The 22,842-nt window shown below is 39.7% G+C and overlaps 1 protein-coding gene across 11 annotated transcripts in view; it reads right to left on the bottom strand.

The window, feature by feature from the left end:
* Positions 1 to 18,633: 18,633 nt before the first annotated feature.
* Positions 18,634 to 22,842, bottom strand: part of LIMCH1 (LIM and calponin homology domains 1) — a 340,013-nt gene continuing 335,804 nt past the window's right edge. For all 11 annotated transcript variants that reach the window (XM_067735824.1, XM_067735831.1, XM_067735825.1 and 8 more), the window contains one exon: positions 18,634 to 21,545. In XM_067735824.1, the coding sequence (XP_067591925.1) occupies positions 21,520 to 21,545 (26 nt within the window). In that variant the 3' untranslated portion in view covers positions 18,634 to 21,519. The remainder of the gene's footprint in view (positions 21,546 to 22,842) is intronic.

The following is a 22,842-nucleotide window of genomic DNA, read 5'->3' as shown; positions in this document are numbered from 1 at the left end:
TAAGTGTCCATTGACAGATGAATGGATAAAGAAGATGTGGCACATATATACAATGGAGTATTAGCCACAAAAAGAAATGAAATTGAGTTATTTGTAGTGAGGTGGGTGTCCCTAGAGATTGTCATACAGAGTGAAGTAAGAAAGAGAAAAACAAATACCATATGCTAACACATATATATGCAATCTAAAAAAAAAAAAAGAAAGGTTCTGAAGAACCTAGGGGCAGGACAGGAATAAAGACACAGACATAGAGAATGGACTTGAGGACAGGGGGGAGGGGGAAGGGTAAGCTGGGATGAAGTGAGAGAGTGGCATGGACATATATACACTATGAAATATATAATAGATAGCTAGTGGGAAGCAGCTGCATAGCACAGGGAGATCAGCTCGGTGCTTTGTGACCACCTAGAGGGGTGGGATAGGGAAGGTGGGAGGAAGACGCCAGAGGGAGTAGATATGGGGATATATGTATATGTATAGCTGATTCACTTTGCTATAAAGCAGAAACTAACACACCATTGTAAAGCAATTATACTCCAATAAAGATGTTAAAAAAAATGTTAAGTGGTTTGGAATACAACAGTGTAGATAACTGAAACACCGGATCCCCAGAAACCTGGAGAAGATCTTTCATTTCTCTCCCTCATTCTCCACATCTAGTTCCCAGCCTCTTTGATTATACCTCCTAAATATTTTTTGAGTAGTACTCTTTTTTCCATATGCCATTTTCCCGTCCAGATTACTATCATCCTTTTACTATTAGATTCATCCTGTAGCAAGAGGGATCATTTAAATGCAAATTTAGTTATGGTCTTGGCCAGCCACCTAAAACCCTCCATGGATCCCTGCTGTTTTTAGGAGAAAATTCAATCTTCTTGACATTGCTTCCAAATCTGTGCAGGCTCTGGTCCTTGCCTGTTTTCTAGACTTATGCAACTCTATATTTCAATCATCCTAGATTTGTTTCAATTTCTCCAGGGTGCCACTGTTGTCTCTTGACTCCCTGCTTTTTTATTTGTTCTTCTTTCTACCTAAAATACTTTCTTCTGTGGTCATCCCTTCTCTTTCTCCTTTTTCAAATTTCTACTCATCCTTCGGGTCTCAGTTTAAATATAATTTCCTCCTGGAAAACTTCTCTGATCCTCCAAGCCTGGATTAGTTATCCTTGTCAAGTGTTACTGTGCAATTCATTAATTCTTTCATTCATCAAATTTTTAGTGAGCTTATATTATAAGTCAGACACTGTCACCCTTCCACTATAATAACCTCATCATACTCCTCTGTAATTATTTGTCTGCCTAGCTTTGTCTCTAGCCTGTAGGCTCTCCAAGGAAAAGGACCATGTTTATTTCATTTCACTTTGTATCTCCAGTGTTTAGCACATAATACTCAATACATACGTAATGAATGGATGAAACTAAACTTAGTCTTTATAGGTGGTATAACCAGTGGAAGGAAATCATTATTCACTAGAGACTCAGTTCTGATAAACATACCACTTAGCATTTTAGTAAATATTTGGCAAGAGCAAAAAGTTCATGGTTTATTGGAGACAAAGCACAATTTGCGATGACAAATTATGATCAAAATTCAAGTCCAGTTTGATTTTCTGAAATCATAGTTATCCACAAATTGGAGGGCCATAGTAGAAATCATTTAGCATTAAGCCAGCAGCTTTGATTCTGAACAGTTGCAAACATCAGGCTGAATAGGAAAGCTAACCCCCAGAAATCACTACATCATTTATTTCACAGAGAGTTGCTAGTAGTGTCTGAGTACTCTGAAAACAGCTTGAATATATTTGCTCCAAAGAGACATGGTGCTAGGAATATCCTCATCTATTCTGGAAGGCCTAATATGCCTCAAAGATGAGTGGTTTCCAGGCTGCTCAGACCTGATAATTGTGGTCACCCCCAGCAATGACTGCCCCTGGTTGACTGCCATAGGAAGAATGGAAAATGCTAGGTAGACCAGTTTCCTTAAATAGCTTATCATCTTCAAAGGTCTTCAAATAACTGTCTCTGGCTCTTGGTCCCATTTTAGGGAAATTTCTGCAAGAAACCTGGAGTAGCCACCAAAGGATATAGAGGCACACAAACAGGCAAAATCCCGCTATCTTTGAATACTTATTGGTGACCACCCTCAGTCGTTCTTGTTAGCATCACTGTCTCTGGTTTAAGAGGTCCTTGCGTTCATTACAAAGCCCTTCTACTTTTAGCCTAATTTCAGTAGCCCTTTTGAATATTAGGCATTTATGTGAAGCCACCTCAAGTCCTTTCTGAAAGTATGTTGAATGCAAATAAACATTTCATGTATCAGTTGTTTATGGAATTAAGATGCAGGCTATATTCCAAAGAGTGGTTTCTCTGGGTCTTGGAAATATGTTTGAGCTTTATTCTTTTAAGGTTTCTGATATTTTTTTGCACTGAGAATATTATTTTACAATAAGAAGTGACAGTATAATATTTAATAGGCCACAGAGGTAGAAGAGAACTTAATAATTTTGTCTAAGCCTGTCATTATACACTTGAGGAAGATGCCACTCACAGAAGGCGTGATTTACTTGATTCCTGATGAGATATGCAAATATTAGCCACTAGTGAGGTTTTGTTCAGTATTTTCAATTAAATGTCAGTGATAGCTCTATCCGCAAGAATAGAGAACTTTGGCTTTCTGGCCATACTGTTTTATCTTTTTCCTCCACCCCAAACATGACAAATTGACTTATCACTAAAGATAAACATGTCTGACATCAGTATTTGAACTTGGAGTATTCATGGTTCTATTGTAGCATTTGAATAAAAGTGTTTGAATGACTCCTTATATTAAAAATGAAAACTTTTGAGTTACATAATTGCTATGAATTTAAAGCATGCTGGTGCTAGCAACGGTGGGCAGGTAAGGTTATTTTGAGGTTTTCTTCTTTTTAAGCACTTCCGATCTAATTCTAAAACTTTTGGATCCTACAGGATCTTCTCTTGTAAAGCAGAGAATGTGTAGCTGTGATTATCCACTTAGCCCAGATCCATTCTATGGTTTTAAAAAAATGTTATCTGCTAACACATACCAGACTTAACACAGGCAAAAGGTAAACCCACAGGTCCAGTAACAAGATTTGCTGTGTTAAATGCAATTGGGTCTCAAATTTTAAGCAGTTAAATGTCTTAATTTGTCCTTTTCTTCCTACCATAATATAATGAGGATAAACTCTGACACACAGCAGCTCTGCAAAGGGAAGTTTTCTCCTTGTTCATTGTTTGTCAAACCAATCTTCTCTCCTGAAATTTGATTTCCCAAGTGTCTTACAGTCCTTAAGCCAGGTGGCTGCAGTGAGTCCTCTTGGAACGTTCATAATCATCTGAAATAAAAGCACACCCTAGAAGACAGAAACACTTAAGACAATCAAATGGGGTTAGTCAGCAAGTAGAAATAACTCTTTGAACCTCGTGCTAACTCTGCCCTTTAGCCTACCCACCGACTCCAGCCCAGGTTGCTGAAGGGAATCACCTTGGCTCTGAAATAAATAGTACGAATATCCCCTGGGTTAAGTACTTACGTGTCCTCTTATACACACAATTCATTTTTCTGGTGCTTGGTTCAAATACTGTCAGCTGGAAGTTTGCCTTGTGGCTTGAAGAAAGAAAACTGTAGTGTGCTTTCCAAAGGACCCTGTCTATAGTGGCCCCTCAACCCCAGGCTTCAAGATTTCAATATTAAATATTGTAATCTTTTCCGATAGCAATCAGTCTTCCATCTAGGAAAGGCCAACTGATGAGGTGATATGGTTTTTAGAAAATCAAAGAAATACAGTGTTAAATTTGTGGGGGAAAAGCATGGATTTGGATTTGACTGTACCTGGACACTTCTTGTTTATTTGTTTGCTTTTTAACAGAATTGTGCTGGGACACGTATGTTTCCTTTTACTTGGTTAACCTGAGCAGTAACTGGACTTTCATTGTGTATGTAGGCCCCTGATAAACAGGAGAGCTGCTGAACCCTGTGAATTAAGCCAACTTTCTAGAATTTTTATGAGATGATAGTAACTGCATTGACTTAAAAAGAGATATCAAACTTCTTCTACTTGTTTTTTTCCCCCCCAAATGGGAAGGTCAGGAGATTGGTGTTGAAGAAGAGTAAATTAGAAAGGCAAATCAATGATGTTAAAATCAGGGAAGTTGTTACTAGGAAAAACTATGGAACCTATTAAATTTTGACCTTAAAATAAGCATCATAATAATTTTTTAAACCTGAAGTACTACCAGGGATAGAACTATAGGCACCTATGCTCATTTCAATGTGATTTTATTGTTATGTCATGGCCTAGTATGTCTGCCTGTGTTAGGAAGTTTTCCATTCCAAGGGACAGAAAAAAATCAACTCACGCTGGATTAAATAATAAAGGAGGAACTTCCCTAGGGGTCCAGTGGTTAAGAATCTGCCTTCCAGGACTTCCGGGAAGATGGCGGAAGAGTAAGACGCGGAGATCACGTTCCTCCCCACAGATACACCAGAAATACATCTACGCATGGAACAACTCCTACAGAGCATCTACTGAACGCTGGCAGAAGACCTCAGACCTCCCAAAAGGCAAGAAACCCCCCACGTACCTGGGTAGGGCAAAAGAAAAAACTAAACAGAGACAAAAGGATAGGGACGGGTCCTGCACCAGCGGGAGAGAGCTGTGAAGGAGGAAAAGTGTCCACACACTAGGAAGCCCCTTCGCGGGTGGAGGCTTCGGGAGGCGGAGTGGGGGAGCTTGGGAGCCGCGGAGGAGAGCACAGCAACAGGGGTGCGGAGGACAAAGCGGACAGATTCCAGCGCAGAGGATCGGGCCGACCGGAACTCGCCAGCCGAGAGGCTTGTCTGCTCGCCCGCCGGGGCGGGCGGGACTGGGAGCTGAGGCTCCGGCTTTTGTCGGAGCGCCGGGAGAGGACTGAGGTTGGCGGCGTGAACACAGCCTGCAGGGCGTTAGTGCACCGCGGCTGGCCGGGAGAGAGTCCGGGGAGAAGTCTGGAACTGCCGAAGAGGCAAGAGACTTTTACGTCCCTCTTTGTTTCCTGGTGCACGAGGAGAGGGGATTAAGAACGCTGCTTGAGAGAGCTCCAGGGACGGGCGCGAGCCGCGGCTAAAAGTGCGGAGCCCAGAGACAGACATGAGACGCTAGGGCCGCTGCTGCCGCCACCGGGAGGCCTGTGTGCGAACACAGGTCACTAGCCACACGCCCTTCCGGGGAGCCTGTGCAGCCCGCCACTGCCAGGGTCCCGGGATCCAGGGACAACTCCCCCGGGAGAACGCACAGGCGCGCCTCAGGCTGCAACTTCTCGCCGGACTCTGCCGCCGCAGGCCCGCCCCACACTCCGTGCCCCTCCCTACCCCCGGGCCTGAGTGAGCCAGAGCCTCCGAATCAGCGGCTCCTTTAACCCCGTCCTGTCTGAGCAAAGAACAGACGCCCTCCGGCGACCTACACGCACAGGCGGGGCTAAATCCAAAGCTGAGCCCCTGGGAGCTGTGAGAACAAAGAAGAGAAAGGGAAATCTCTCCCAGCAGCATCAGAAGCAGCGGATTAAAGCTCCACAATCAACTTGATGTACCCTGCATCTGTGGAATACCTGAATAGACAACCAATCATCCCAAATTAAGGAGCCCTGTGGATGAAAGGCTCTTGGTGCTGCAGCCAGGAGTCAGTGCTGTGCCTCTGAGGTGGGAGAGCCAACTTCAGGACACTGATCCACAAGAGACCTCCCAGCTGCACATAATATCAAACAGCAAAAATTTCCGAGAGATCTCCATCTCAATGCCAGCACCCAGCTTCACTCAACGACCAGCAAGCTACAGTGCTGGACATCCTATGCCAAACAACTAGCAAGACAGGAACACAACCCCACCCATTAGCAGAGAGGTGGCCCAAAATCATAATAAGTCTACAGACACCCCAAAACACACCACCAGACGTGGACCTGCCCACCAGAAAGACAAGATCTAGCCTCATCCACCAGAACACAGGCACTAGTACCCTCCACCAGGAAGCCTACACAACCCACTGAACCAACCTTAGCCACTGGGGACAGACACAAAAAACAACAGGAACTACGAACCTTCAGCCTGCAAAAAAGGAGACCCCAAACACAGTAAGATAAGCAAAATGAAAAGACAGAAAAACACACCGCAGATGAAGGAGCAAGATAAAAACCCATCAGACCTAACAAATGAAGAGGAAATAGGCAGTCTACCTGAAAAAGAATTCAAAATAATGATAGTAAGGTTGATCCGAAATCTTGGAGATAGAATGGACAATAGAATGGACAAAATGCAAGAATCAGTTAACAAGGACCTAGAAGAACTAAAGATGAAACAAGCAACGATGAACAACACAATAAATGAAATTAAAAGTACTCTAGATGGGATCAATAGCAGAATAACTGAGGCAGAAGAACGGATAAGTGACCTGGAAGATAAAATAGTGGAAATAACTACTGCAGAGCAGAATAAAGAAAAAAGAATGAAAAGAACTGAGGACAGTCTCAGAGACCTCTGGGACAACATTAAACGTACCAACATTCGAATTATAGGGGTTCCAGAAGAAGAAGAGAAAAAGAAAGGGACTGAGAAAATATTTGAAGAGATTATAGTTGGAAACTTCCCTAATATGGGAAAGGAAATAGTTAATCAAGTCCAGGAAGCACAGAGAGTCCCATACAGGATAAATCCAAGGAGAAATACGCCAAGACACATATTAATCAAACTGTCAAAAATTAAATACAAAGAAAACATATTAAAAGCAGCAAGGGAAAAACAACAAATAACACACAAGGGAATCCCCATAAGGTTAACAGCTGATCTTTCAGCAGAAACTCTGCAAGCCAGAGGGAGTGGCAGGACATATTGAAAGTGTTGAAGGAGAAAAACCTGCAACCAAGATTACTCTACCCAGCAAGGATCTCATTCAGATTTGATGGAGAAATTAAAACCTTTAGAGACAAGCAAAAGCTGAGAGAGTTCAGCACCACCAAACCACCTTTACAACAAATGCTAAAGGAACTTCTCTAGGCAAGAAACACAAAAGAAGGAAAAGACCTACAATAACAAACCCAAAACAATTAAGAAAATGGGAATGGGAACACACATATCGATAATTACCTTAAATGTAAATGGACTAAATGCTCCCACCAAAAGACACAGATTGGCTGAATGGATACAAAAACAAGACCCATATATTTGCTGTCTACAAGAGACCCGTATGCTAACACATATATATGGAATTTAAGAAAAAAAAAATGTCATGAAAAACCTAGGGGTGAAACAGGAATAAAGACACAGACTTACTAGAGAATGGACTTGAGGCTATGGGGAGGGGGAAGGGTAAACGGTGACAAAGCAATAAAGAGGCATGGACATGTATACACTACCAAACGTAAGGTAGATAGCTAGTGGGAAGCAGCCGCATAGCACAGGGAGATCAGCTCGGTGCTGTGTGACCGCCTGGAGGGGTGGGATAGGGAGGGTGGGAGGGAGGGTGACGCAAGCGGGAAGAGATATGGGAACATATGTATATATATAACTGATTCATTTTGTTGTGAAGCTGAAACTAACATACCATTGTAAAGCAATTATGCTCCAATAAAGATGTTTAAAAAAAAAAAAAAAGAATCTGCCTTCCAATGCCGGGTACGTGGGTTCGATCCCTGGTTGGGGAACTAACCACATGCCGCAGGGCAACTAAGCCCACACGTCACAACTACTGAGCCTGCGCGCCTCAACTAGAGAGCCTGCGTGCCTCAACTAGAGAGCCTGCATGCCACAAACTACAGAGCCCACACAATCTGGACCCCCACGCCACAACTGGAGAGAAGCCCGCACACCACAACAAAGATCCCGCACGCGGCAACTGAGACCTTGCGCAGCCAAATAGATAAATAAATAATTTTTAAAAATAAATAAAGGATTTTACAGGTATTATGAAAATGCAGTGGTGTGAGTTCCAGAACTAGTTAGTCTAGAGCTCAGTAATGTCACTGTGGACTCTGTTTCTTCTTTTTTTTCTCTACATCTGCCATCTACAGTGTGGGCTTCACCCAGAGGCTGGGCCCTTTGATGTTACAAGAGAGCTGTTAGTATAATTAAGTCCACATGCTTCCTCTTTTTTATCCAGAGAAAGATAGAGTCTTTCCTTAGCTATCTAACAAAAATTCTGAGGTTCCTGTTGATTGGACCTTTAATTGGTTTAAACCTAGGTCACTTTAACCAATATCTATGGTGAAGGGGTGGGATTATCCTGATGGATTATAGCAGTAAGTCTTTACCCCTGAAGCTGATGGAGGGGTTCATCCCACCTAAAAACATGACTGCTGTAGAAACGATGTTGGGAAGGTGACAGATTTTCTATTATATATACTCTGGGGAACAGTGAATTCAAGGTTCCCCATCCTTGAATTGTCTTTTATGGTAGGCAGTAAAGGATACAATAGTAAATTTAAAGCTATCAGAAATCCTGGTGTTTTTACTGAGCCCCATTTCTGAGAGCTATTAGAGAAAGTAAGATTGTGAGGTTACCCCTCAGAGTCTTGTCATTTATGTTACTCATGCTTTCCTTCTATGAATCACATAGAAATATACTGATCACATACTGGTTCAAGTCAAAGAGTCAGAGAATTCTTCAATTCTACACCAAAGGATGAAGATCAATGACACTGAAGCTGGGAACTACCACAAATGTTTTACCCAAACTACAAAAATGTTGTATTAAAAGATTCATTAAAGCAAAAGATATACCCTTACCTTATTTTTTTCCCCCTTTTTTACAAAGATAAACTAAGAAGTTAGACAAGGGCGTGTTTATCCCATTCAAAAGGTTACCCAAACAGAAGAAACGATGGTATATGTTGCATACTCTTGAATCACCAAACAATATCATCCTTGGGTCCAGAAGGGAATCTGGTTGCTGGTCAAATAGACAACCAATATCGGAATCTACAGGCATCCTTGTACCGGCTTTCTGAAAGGCAGTACATTCTTAGTCTATCAGAATAGATTGTCTGATATGCTTTTTCTTTTCTTTTTTTAAATTGGGGTATAGTTTTTTACAATGTTGTGTTAGTTTCTACTGTACAGAGAAGTGAAGTAGAGTTCTTGTGCTATACAGCAGTGATATGCTTTTTCAATACTGGGACTTCCCCGGCAGTCCAGTGGTTGGGATTCCGCATGACCACTGCAGGGGGCACAGGTTCGATCCCCGGTCAGGGACATAGGATCCCACATGTTGCGTGGCACAGTGAAAAAAACAAAACAAAAAACCACAAAAGGTCAATACTAACTCATGTTAGTTGCCTAGTCTCCTGAATTCAGCTTAAGGTGTTTATACACTTTCTAAGATTTCAGCGGCCCTCTGGAATCATTGCTTGTGGTGCAATGCTTGAGATCTTTGGATACTAGTTTTAGAGCTTTCCCTCCTGAGTGCTGGGAGAAGGTAGGAGAGAGAAAGACACGTTAGATATGGACATTATACTTTCCTTTAATGTTCAGTCTCTTGACACCCTACAAAAGTTTTATTTGTCCTGCCCTGAGAAATGAGTACCTCAACCATATTCTCGACAGGGTTCCTAATGACAGCATTACTTTCCATCAGAAATTTCTTAGGAGAAAACCTTGACTAAAGAGTGCTAATGAATTCCAGCCATTCCCACAGCTGCCTTGGTCCTTACCTCTCACGAGCCTCCACTTCCTACTTTCATAGTTCCAGATGTTTCCCATTTGGTTTTAATGTTGCCATTCTTGTAGTTGGGCATCATGAAATTTAAAATGGTCTAAGAATAAAAAAAACAAAAACATGTCTGTATATTATCTAGATACTTGTGTGATTTCCCAAATGTATTAATTGTTCAATCAATACTTTCCAAAGTGCCAGAGAATGTTGAGAAGAGTATGGAATAGTTTCTTGATGAAATATATTTAGGAAAATGTGGGTTTCACAAATTCAAATGGACTACTGCAGAATTGTTCAGGCCTTTAATATGCATTCTTTACCTCCAAGCAAAAGGATATCTGGTGCTTTCTACTCATGTTTGACCATGGAATCCTTTTCCTGAAGAGCATTTCATATAACACATCTGAGGAACACACTTGGCAAAATGCTCATTTATGTCAAGTTACCATGTTTTCTGGGAGTCTGTTATCTGCTTTCCCTTCATTATTAGATGTTCCTAGGATTCTATTCCATAACAAAATCCAGTAAGGAAAGCTTTACCATTATTTTTCAAGGAGAAGTAGGATGGGAAAAGGCCCAAAATCTATTTTCTCAAGGAGAGCAGATCTGATTCAAAATCAGGAGCCTCTGATTCATCTTAATTGTTGTATTTCTGAGGGCAGAGGACATTTGCCATTAACTTCTAACAGGATCCTTTTTTCTATCTTAAAGTACATTCTGCTATGTAAATACAAGGTCATACTAAACTTGGAAAGTGCCAACGCAGCAGTTTTAGACAACTGACGTAAGTTTTATGGAAGCATTTTTTGCAACCCACTTTTAAGGATAGGGTGAATTCTCCACATGTAAACTGCAAATGGGGATGAGGCTCTGGTGTCAGCTACAAGTTCATGTTCAGATCTGAGTATGCCCCAGGGGAACAGAACTCTATCTGAGTTAAGGGGCTGCAGTTGAAAAGCTCACAGGCCGCTCCCAGAGCAGCAATAGGGTCACACGGTGATGGCCAGGCTTTGCCGAGACTCAATACCCAGATGAATTCTCTCTTTATTCAAGCCTAGACTACATTTCATGGTAGAATTTTGGTAACTGAATAAATTCTAATAAACTCTTATCTGGTATGGATGGCTTTCTTTCTATATTTTCTACTGTTCTTAGTTTTTCATGTTATAAAAGCAATAGATGGCCAGTGTTGGCAAAACACACAGAAGTGTGCAGTTAGGATAAAAATCATTCATAACCCCACAAATCAAAAATAACTGCTATTGATATTCTGGTTTATCTATTTCAATATTTTATTTCTTTTTGAGTTGTTACATAGTTCCTTTGCAGGATGCTTTGAGACTGTCTCTGAACTCTTTGTGGCCCTAATTCCCTATGCTGGAATTTATTTTGGGGACAGATTCTCTTTTCTCAGAAGAGCTGCACTGGTGAGACTGTCTAGCTATAGAGAAACAAGTTCAGCAAAAGTTTTTTTTTTTTCCCCTAATGTAGCCCTGAATATCGGTAGAGTAATTCCACTCCTACAACTTGTACTGTATTCCTACTAACACATGGTAATCCCAACACTAATGGAAACTGCTAACATTTTCTATATGTTAGAATATGTCCTGTTTTAAATGCAGTATCCTATTTAGTCCTTACAATAACACTATGTGTTACATTCTATTATTATCCCCATTGTGCAGGTGAGGAAACCAAGGCACAGAGAGGATAAACAACGTGCCCAAGGTCACAAGTATTAAGTGGTGGAGCTGGGGTTTGAACATTGCACCTCCAGAGTCTGTCTTCCTTCTTCAGACTGAGATGTTAACTGAGGTAAAGGCTGCCTTCTCTGTGGGCTGAGTGTAGCCCTGAGAAATCATCATGATATTAGCTGGCTTGATTCTGATTCCTCTAGCATGTTGGAATACAGTGGTGCATTCCAAGGGGCAGGGGTGGTGGGTGAGGGGAGGAGAGAGTGAGAGAATATGAAAAAGCAAAGTCTAGTTGAGAGGAATGTGTCTCTGAACACGGCAGCAGGCCAGAGGCCGGAAGCTAGGGAGGAAGGAAGACGTGGTTCCCTGTGAACAGGCGTGGCCAATGGATTTTAAGTGCAAGGGTAGGTGAATTCCAATCTGATGTTTTTCTTTCTTGCCTTGTAATTTGGCTGTGCTATTGTCAACTTTATTAAACTTATTTAAGTTTATTAAACCACAGGAGTCCTCTCTTAGCTGGTCTCTGAAGAATAAAGGAGTGATGGCTTGTACTCATGTTTGGGGCTTAAGTATAGAAGGAATGATGAAATGGGCAAAAGTGACAGAAGCAGCAGCCTGGGGCAGTAGGCAAGCATGCAAGGTGGAAAACAAAAACCAGGACATGCTGAAGATCACCATAAATAACTGCAGAGAGGACCAGACTTCTTATAGTCCTGTGGAATGGGGCATGGATTTATATTTGGGTATTATGGGGAAGCTCAATCCTGTAGGCCTTGAAAACTGGGGACACTTGAGTGACATACACAATACAAAGCATATGTTACATAATATATTTTACTCATAAAACTTGAATCATATTTAATTTGATACATGGCTTTTTATGTAGCATTTTATTGTGGGTATTTTAATAATTTAAATTAAAATTTTTGCAAATGCTATTTTTCAAGGGCAGAAATGTCATTATAAGGAAGTACCATAATATTCACAACTACTTCCCTATTGTTAGACATCTAGGTTGTTTTCCATTTTTTTTGCCTATATAACTAGCAGTGTGAGATAAGAATGCCCATTATCATCACTTACTAGACATCTTAACAAATAAGACATGAAAAAATGAGGACATAATTGAAAGGAGACGAACTTTTTTTTGTAGATGATGATTAACTACACAGAAAATCAAAGAGAAATGATAAACAATGTATTTATTAGAACTAATAAGAGTGTCCAGCAAAGTTGCTGTGCCCCAAATCAACATTTAAAAAAATCAGTGGTATTCTTGTAACAATACCAATTAGAAAATTATAGTCTGTAAGTCCAATTTTGCTTAAAACCCCAGCAGGCGTTTTACAGCTAGTCCTAAAATCCATATGGAAGGGTAAAGGTCCAAAAACGGCCAAGACGATTTTGAGAAAGGAAGAAATGTGCCCTTCCAGATATCAAGGCTTGATATATAGTAATTAAAACAATGTGATACTGGTGTAGGGATAGACAAATAGATCAAAGAGATGGAATTATTGCCCAGAAACAGACTCTCAGATATTGCAAGACAGTCTCTCACAGAAGTGACGTTACAAATCAGCAAGAAAAGGATGAGGTATTTAATAAGTGGATCTGGGAAAATAGACTATCCAAAGGGAAAAAAACACATTAGATCTGCAGTTCACTTGATAAAGGTCTAAATGTGAATTTCAAAACTTTAAAAAATTTTAAGAGAGTATGGAGCAGAATACCTTTATAGAATTGGAGTAGGGAAGGAGTTCTTAAATGAGACTCTGGAAGCACAAAACTTACACAGATGTTCATATACTTACTATGTTAAAATTTAAAATTGTTGAAAGACCAAATAAAGTTTACAAGACAAACCACAGATTGAGAAGAAACATTTGCAATGTGTGTGACTGATAAAGGATTTAGGATCTAGAATACTTACAAAATCCTTAAGAAGCAATAAAAACAAAAGAAAAGAAATTCAACAAGGCAATTTGTGAAGGAAATGAACAGGTAATTCAGGGAAGTGAAACTGGACTGTCCAATAAAGATATGAAAATATGCCCAGCTTCATCAGTAGTCAGGAGGATGCAAATGAAGGCAATGAAATACCATTTCCTTTCCACCAGAGAGGTAAAAGTTAACAAGCCTGACTTGGCGAGTTTTGGGTGTGATGGGGGAAATAGGATCTTCCACACACTGTTGTCAGGCTACTTGGAACAATCACCTTTGAAAGCAGTTTGGCAATATCTGGTAAGGCTGAAGGTACTCAACAAAACAGAACTTATGAGTGGATGATAAAAAATAAAAAGGCAATCAAGTTGATACTTCCGGTGTGCCCTCCCTGACAACATTCCCCTCCTTTAACCACAAATCCTCAATTTTGTTTATATTATTTCTTTGCTTTGCTTTGCTCTTTTACCACATACTATGTACCCACAGAGACTATAATGCTTAGTTTTCTACTGCCTTTGGACTTCATATCAATGGGTGTCATACTGTATGTAACCTCTGGTATCTTGCTATTTTAACCAAATGTTATGTTTTCCGAGATTCATCCAAGTGTATCTGTGCCCTCCGTGGCTCACTCATTTTTCACTGCTAAAACGGAGTACTGTAATTTATATAAAGCAGCGCTGTGAGGGACATCCTTGAACCTGTCCCATGGACATCTGTGAGAGTTTCTCGAGCTTCTCTAGAGTTTAGGCTAAGGTGTTTATGTTCTAGAAGTGAAATTGCTCCATCAAGGGGTATGAGCTTCATCAACTTCACTAGATAATGCACAGTTGTTTACCAATATACATTCTCATTAGCAGTGTGTGAGTTCCCATTCTCCATCCTCACTGACGCTTGATATCATTAAAGTTTAAATTTTTATCAATCTCACGGGTATATGGTGGCATTTCATAATGTTTTTAATTTGCATTTCATTCCTAATAAAATTGAATATATATATATTTTTTGTTATGCCTTTTCATGTCTTTTGTCCATTTTTCTATTGACCTGTTCTTATTGATATTTTGCAGTTCTTTATATAGTTTGTATGCTAATTGTTGGCTGTATGTGTGACAAAGAACTTCTCTTGGTTTGTAGCTTTATTAAAAACTTTCTTGGGGCTTCCCTGGTGGCACAGTGGTTGAGAGTCCGCCTGCCGATGCAGGGGACATGGGTTCGTGCCCTGGTCCGGGAAGATCCTACATGCCGCGGAGCGGCTGAGCCCGTGAGCCATGGCTGCTGAGCCTGCGCGTCCGGAGCCTGTGCTCTGCAACGGGAGAGGCCACAACAGTGAGAGGCCCGCGTACCGCAACAAAACAAAACAAAACAAAACAACTTTCTTTTTGCGATATAGAAGTTTTTAAATTCTTAATATAATTGAGGACTTTCTATTTTTGGGGGGGTAGAGATAGCCTTATCTTACTTTTAAAATTTGCATTTCTTTGATCACAAGTAAGGCTGAACTTTTTTTCATGTTTATTGGCCATTTATATTTTTTTTGTCAGCTTTTTTATGTCCTTTTGCTCATTTTCTATTGATTTGTAAAGGATTTCATATGTTAAGGATATTAATCCTTTGTCATGTTTGTTGGGAATATTTCCCCTAGTTTCTTATTACTTGTAAATTTTGCTTAAAATTCTCTTTATTGAGTACGTTTTTAAGCATATTTAAATCCTAATTCTTCCTTTTCCTGTTTGTGTTTTTCATACTTGACAAAAATTAACTCATCTGGAATTAATTTTGTGATAAAGAGATGACATTAATCAACTGTCTCTCCTTTATCTACTGATTTGTGTTATCATTATTATGCACTAACATTTTTGTGTTTACTTGGGTCTGTTTCTGGGCCATATACTTTGTTGTGTTAATTATAATTAGTTTATCCATTCTTGCCCAAGATACCTACTTTGTTTATTGTTCTCTTTCTAGTAAAGTTTACCATTTGGTAAGGCAAATTCCTTTGTTCTTTTCAAACTTTCTTAGATCATCTCAGAATAGGCATTCTCCATTTCTCTAATCAAATATTTCACTTGTTTCCCAGAGTGTTAGTATATAAACAAGGAGCAGCTTCTCAATTTTCAAAGTGTTAGAAAACGTGAAATACTTTCATCACAACTTTTCATGAATTCAGGAGGAACTGTTGAATGTTCCAAGGTCAGAGCTTGGGACAGTCATTAATATTGTACCATTAAGAGTCAGGGTGTAGCGCTTGACATGATGTTTGACAGGGGCTTCCTATAGTTATACTTCAGTCACTTTCAGCCAAGGTATTTTCTTTACTTCTTCTTCTTCTTCTTTTTTTTTTTTTTTCTTAATTCCCTCGCCAGGGATCGAACCCGGGCCCACAGCAATGAAAGTGTCACATTTTAACCACTGGACTGTAGGCGAACTCCCCAGCCAAGGTATTTTCTAAACCAACAGGTTTTGGTTATGATTATTCTCTCTCTCCTTGGTGGACCATGAGGAAAACAGGTTTTCATGGACAATGTCATTATTCCTGCTGAAAAAGCGAAACGCCTTGATTCCTGTATGAATGAATTCGTTTGTGGTGAAATGCTACTGTACTATAGGAATCAATGAGCTGGACCCTCAGTGTCTTCTCCCCAACAGAGTGGTTAGAGAGGGACCTTTCCTTTGTTCAGGCCTTGGCTGTTGAGTTTGAGAAAGGGGAGGACCAGTTTAGCAACACAAAAGTTGGGTTATCTATCAGGCAGAACTGGTATCCCCCAGTTCTGGAGACCAGACTTGGGGTTGGGCGGGGGAGGCTTTGCAGGTGGTGTGTGTCGGGAGAGAGGTCCCTGCGGCTCTGGCCAGAGGTGTGGATGGTGTGGAGACACACACTCCTCGGCCTCCTCTCCAGCAAACACCAAAGTGTCCAAGGTCACGCCAAAGGGGTAAAAATGGGATAATAAGTCTATTGGAGTATTTTGTAAGTTTACTATAAAAAGAGTGTTCTAGTGTCCGTTTGAGTGCGGATTAAATCCTGCGAAGTCCAGCTATGCTCAGGGGTCCTTCTAGTTGGTCTCATGTGGGGTCCCAGACATAAGGACCAGGCAGAGTTGAATGTGAGCCTCACCTAATCCCTCCTGGCTGGAGCCAGTTGAAATACACAGTTATGTAAAATCTTACACTCATTCAGAATAAGTCACTTATTCCTCGTGTACCTCTGTTCATCATCTATAAAATGTGGAGGCATACATTTATCTTCTCATGTGCCAGAAATGCTTTTTGACAAATAAAACAATGCTTGCAAAAGTACAGTTGATAAAATGGCGCTAAACAAGTTCAGAAAAGATTCTGCCTTGTATATTTACACACTTTTCTGCCCTTTTGAGTCATTCAGAAGAAAGAAGGAAGGGGAAGGGCATGGTTCTGCAAAATGCTGAACATGGGTGCTTGTGAAAGAGCAATTTTTGATGACAATACACAAATAATGCTGAAAAGTGTCATGAATTGTAGCGATACCACCTGCTGATTAATGGCTTTATCAGCTTCTTTCTCTGAATGACCCAAGACACTCCCAAAGCAAAAATTTGGATGGCAAATCTTGACGTATTTGTCAAATGAAAGGACTCACAGCAAGTTAGTAGCAGCTGATAGAAAAGAGATTTCGTTACAGGTTGTGGCCTGAGAACAAAATTGGACTTGTGGGTATATTTTGTGGAGCCTCACAGTTTTGGTTGGCACTGTGCTGGAAAATGCTTTGAATTGTCAATATTTAAAAAGCTGGGGATTTCGTATGAAAACAATGGGTTAGAGATGGGTAGCTGCCTCCTTCTTTAGACAGGATTACTTTTTTTGCTGTGCACCAGTGCCAATGTTTATTATTATTATTTAAAATTTTATTGAAGTATAGTTGATTTACAGTATTGTGTTAATTTCTGCTGTACAGCAAATTGACTCAGTTATACATATATATTCTTTTCCATTACGGTTCATCACAGGATACTGAATATAGTTCCCTGTGCTATCCAGTAGGACCTTGTTGTTTATCCATCCTATATATACTAGTTTGCATCTGCTAATCCCAAACTCCCAATCCTTCTCTCTCCCACCCCTCCTCCCCCTTGGCAACCACAAGTCTGTTCTCTACGTCTGTGAATCTGTTTCTGTTTCGTAGATATGTTCATTTGTTAGACAAAACTGTTCTTTTTTCAGTTTGCCATAGTCTATACCACTCTCTTAATACTGTCCTCTTCTGGTCCTCATTTACAATACCTAGCTGGTCCCTCCAGTCATTTGAGTTTGTAACCCCTGACTTAGATAATGCCAAAGGATGGGGAGAGATCCTTTGTGGTCCAGATTCAGACCTTAAAAAGGAGTCCTTAGGTCTTGAAGAAAGTCAATGGAAGAAAAGCTAGTTCAACATTATCCCAGGTAAAATGTTCTTCTTTTAATAAAGACATTCTGCATAGATAACATGTTAGAATAACAATCTTTTCTTTGTTTTGAAATGCATTGTAGTTGAATAAACTTTCACTTAAATAACAATGGATATATTAAATTACTCCAATAGTTGCTAAAATTCTCTTACAAAAGGCAAAGAATTCACTTTTATATGGAAACAGCAGCAACTACTAACTGCATACCAAACTTTGCAAAAAAAGCATCAGAATACAACTTGCAGTAGCAATTAGAATATTGCATCTTAAAATGATGGAAACTTTCAAGGAATTTGATTGCTATTGCGACCACCTACAAATTTGAGACACAGTGCCAGGCAAGATACATGTGTATTTTGCTGATACAGTATCAGCAGGATGCCACCTTTTCAAAGGATATTCCCAGATTCAACAATGGAGAGAAAGGTCCTCAGTGAACAGACTGTATGTATACAGTGAGAGGGAGCATTGGGTCAGCACTGGAAAAAGCGGCAGAATACAGCGGCTTTAAAGGGTTTGACATGGTTTTCTCTAGCCAGTACTGGAAGTAAACCATCATTTGGTTGTTTTAGACAATTTCCTCTGGTATTTGCATGGTCTCTCCTGGTTATTGTGATTCTCATCTCAAGGAGTTTGAATCCTTCAGTGGCAGGCAATTCCTTGGTGACTCCTACAGTCAGCTGGTAAGTTTGATTTGCCTTAAATAGCTGACCTCAAGATGCATCAATATACATATGCAAATACGCATCATTGCCATCAACTGACCCTGTAACTCTGGACCAAAAGCTGCAAGAGAGAGACAGCCTGATTCTCTCTTCCCCAAGTAAGAAAACTGGCCCCCCCACCCCTCAAAAAAAATCAATGAAATACAAAGTTGATTTGAGTATTTTATTTATAAATGTACATTTACTATAAAAGCTGTTGCATTTTAGACAACTTTTTTATGTTTATTTTTTACTATTTCTCAGAGGCATTTTAGAATAAATATTTTAAATGAAGGTTAGTGTAACTGATATAGAACATTGGCCCACCCAGAACAGTAACATCTTTTGGACGGACTCACATATGAGGTGGATCATTTCAGCCTGTTAAGTCTTACACTGTGTATAGATAACTATAATATGTATTGCATTAGTAACACTACACGGAAAGAATGAACACATGTCATGAAAGTTTGCAAGTGAAAAACAAAGAGTTACCCATTTTTTTCCTTAAGAAAGAGAAGGGACAAGCTTTTGAAGTATAAGAAAAAAAAAAAAAGATATACTTCCTCAGCAACAATAAATCACTCACTTGCCTCATCTGTTTTTTAAACAAACACATTTACATTGTAGCTCAACAGAGCAGAGCACTTTTTTTTTTTTCCTGGGATCTCAAAGATTATTTGAAAAGAAATAGATCATACTCATTATGCTGCATTGGAAAAAACAAGATCTAGTCTGCCCGAGCTGCCATGTAACAGACTCCAAATGAAATATAAATCAAATATAAATAGAAACAGTTGGCAATTAGAATTTAGAAAATGTTGGAGATTATTCTGTGCTGGTGACTATTGTTCATTATGGAAAAGCACATTTCGCAGTTGGAGATGGGGCTTTAGTTTTCTTGATTCTAGCTTCAATACAATGTACAATGAGTCTCACTAAGAAATATGTATAAATGAGTTTGTGAAACCAGAAGAGAATGTGCAATATTCATAGAATCCTTACAGAACAGATGGAGTTCCACATGTAAAAAGTATTCTAGAAAAATCGGTTATGAAGAATCATATTGTACATGTTTGTGCATTACTGGTGGTAAAGTACTCTGCTAGGATCATGCAAAGTGTAAACATCCACATTATCAAAATATTTAATAAAACATGCAGGTGGTTAATCAAAATATTGGACTTAATCTGTACATGTTCAAAACGTACTTTTTTTTAGTTTTTCTATTTTTCTTTTTCTTTTTTTAAATTTTTTTCCTCCTGTAAAACAGCGAACACCTCCACGAGAAGTCTTGAGAACTTGGAGGGGACTTCATCTCTCTTCAATGTACTGCATCCTTAATTCATCACTGACTATGTGTAACAGCTTTGCATTTTCTAAGGCACAATTTTAAATGAGATGATGTGTAAATTTCAATCTAACAACAGCTCATCCAAATGACAAAATGGTCAAGATACCTCCAGTGGCTGAGGAAATTTCTGTACTTACATGGAACCCGCATGCAGAGAACCGTCTAGCATGTAAATAAATAATTGCTAGTCATATTCAATAAGACACAGAAAAAAAATTATTGCTTACATAACAGAAAAACATCTACTTGATTTCTTTTTATGACTACATTAACCTATTAGGAGTATATCTGGAGTCTACATTCACAAAATGTCATCTGTCATCATCACTTATTTGCCATCATTTTAAGGCAGAATAAATAGTCCCCCTTTCCCCAGTCTTAAAGAAAACAGCCTGGAGATCTAAAATGTGATGCTTTTTAGTAACTTGATTCCTTTCTTGGCCAGATGAAATTCATCACACAGGGCAAAAAATAAACCAGCTCTCCGCAAGAGTTTCTCGCTAAACTTCTCCATGAGCAAGGTCCAGTATTCTTGGTAGTAAAGAGAGTTGGTGATGTAGGGCGTGAGGAGAGCAGGTAGGTATCCAGGAGGGTGGACAGGGCACGATGTGAACAGTAGGTTCTTGTCGATCACGTGCTAGTGGCTTCTCACATCATATGTCATTCAGATTCTATTAAGATGGACTTAATGCTTTACTTTAGCCACCTGGGCTTCAGACCCCCCAAGGAGAACTTGCAGGCAAGGGTGAGCGGTGGTCACACCTAATGATGGGCTGATCTCAATGAGAGCTTCCATATGTCCCACACTGAGCCTCTTATTGAATCTAGAGCCTGAAGAGAAGCAAGCAACAAAGCCCTCCTGGCTATCATTGACCCACCACTCTTTGGAAGATTAAACTTCCTCACAGATTTTGGTAATAACTTTGGAAATGATGACTGAATTATGTCCCTCTGGTTTCTTCCTACCCTTGGGCAATGTCCCAGAGTGTAAGCCTAGCCCGTATAGCAAGGGTTCTCTCTATGTGATGGGTCAGCCTACAGCAATGGCATAACTTCCAAAGGACACAGAATCTAACACTAACGGTGCAATAATTTATTGGTATGACTTCCACCTCAAAAAGTAAGTAACACAAATGTTTCAGGATTACAGTATATATTATCAGACTAGCATCTTTGCATTAAAAACAAGTTATAGCTCAGAGCTTGATGGTCTGATTTTTAGTTTCTGAAATGCATTAACTGTATGCTCCTGTTTCAGAAGACCACATGTCTCAAATTGGCATGTCCTGCATTTTCTGCAGCTCAATTCTGTAAACACAAAGTTTTTAATTCCTAGAAATGCTAAAAAAAACCCAGGTTTATTGCATCATTTATCTCATTAACTCCCAAAGAAGAGAATAACACATTTTAAACTGTAAGCCTGTTTGACCATGCTAAGACCTTTTTTTGGAACTATTCAGGATCGTTACAATTCAATATTCTTTTGTATATACTGTGCAAATGCCAAAAAAAAAAAAAAAAAAAGGAAAGCAGGAAAAACACAAACACTGTGCTACAAAAGAACAGATACCATCTTTTAGAATAGCCTTTCAGAAATTAGATGAATGCTGAAGAGCCCCTGCACTTAGGGTTTTGTTAAACGATTGCCAGGGGACACCCTCAGTAAGGAAATGGTGAGTGATCCGGAAGCTCGAAAACCACGTCACAATGTTGTGGGTTGGCCAGCACCTGGGACAAAGAACACAGAGCAACATTTGGTTAAAGTAGTCAACCATTCTGGCTTCAGATGTTCAAACATTTCCAAAATTAGCAATGCCCTTTGCCGAAGTCTCTTCCCTCCAGGGAGGGGAAACTTGTCCCACTATGCTACTCAAAGTGTGATCCAGGGACCAGCCATACTGGCATCACCTGGAGCTTGTTAGAAATGCAGACTTTCGAGCCCCGTTCCAGAACTGAACAAGGTGATTCATGTGCCCTGTCAAGTTTGGTTGAATTCAGTCCTCTGGATTTCACCCTAAACCAAATGATCTCCACCAAGTTTTCTACCTTGTCTTCTGGGGCAAATAAGCAAGAAAATAATCTCTCTTCTTTCAGTTTCTCTAGGTTGTGGTTTCTCTAAGAATAAATACATTGCAAGAGGAGGAATTTGACATACGATCTAGATATAAGGATTGTTAGATTTAGCAAATAAAATACAGAACACCCAACAAAATTTGAATTTTAGATAAACAACAGATACATTTTTTAGTATACCTCCCATGGGATATTTGGGATATACTTGTGCTACATCCTGAGCAGGTGATGTTTGGGACACACATACTAAAAAAAATTCACTGTTATCTGAAATTCAAAAACATTTAACGGGGCATCTTGTATTTTATCTGGCAAACCTATCTAGGAAGGATGGTTTGGGTCCCATATTTCCTGCTGAAACCTTCACAAAGTTTCTCCTTCATTTTAGGCACTAGAGTTGTGATGAGGCAATCGCAACACTGGAAAAGACCCCAGGGATTTTGCATTAAATGCATCTCACAAGAGTGAATGATGGAACAGACACAAAGACGTGGTCATCTAACACCCAAGCACAAATGGTACCAGTTAAACATGTGATGGCTTGATCCATGACAGGTAATTTGTTTTGCACTTCTATTCCCATTTACATACGAACTTAAAAACGGTTTACATTGCTTTTAGGAATTGCATTTTAATATGCCGCTATGCTCTTTTTCCCCTCCAAGAGAAAAATTTCATTTAAACGTGGCTACTTACTTAAAGAAAATAGGCTTATATATTCAGGTTTTATTATTCTACACAATGAAATTATTTTGTTTCACTTAGAATGCTTATGATGTAAACCACCCCTCACATCTATCCATCTCCCCTCTTCTCAACTTAGATCAAAAGAAAAAAAAAAAAAGAAAAACACAATTTTAGCCATTTTTCCCATTCTGACTCTTTTATGCATTTGGGGTATATTCAACTGATTCAAGTGTATTTCTCTAGCCAATTATTAGCCTTTCCATCT

This window comes from Pseudorca crassidens, chromosome 4 (assembly GCF_039906515.1).
Source record: "Pseudorca crassidens isolate mPseCra1 chromosome 4, mPseCra1.hap1, whole genome shotgun sequence".
NCBI classification, from domain to species: Eukaryota; Metazoa; Chordata; class Mammalia; order Artiodactyla; family Delphinidae; genus Pseudorca; species Pseudorca crassidens.
The sequence above is the reverse complement of the archived record's forward strand: the minus strand, read 5'-3'. Positions and strand labels throughout refer to the sequence as shown.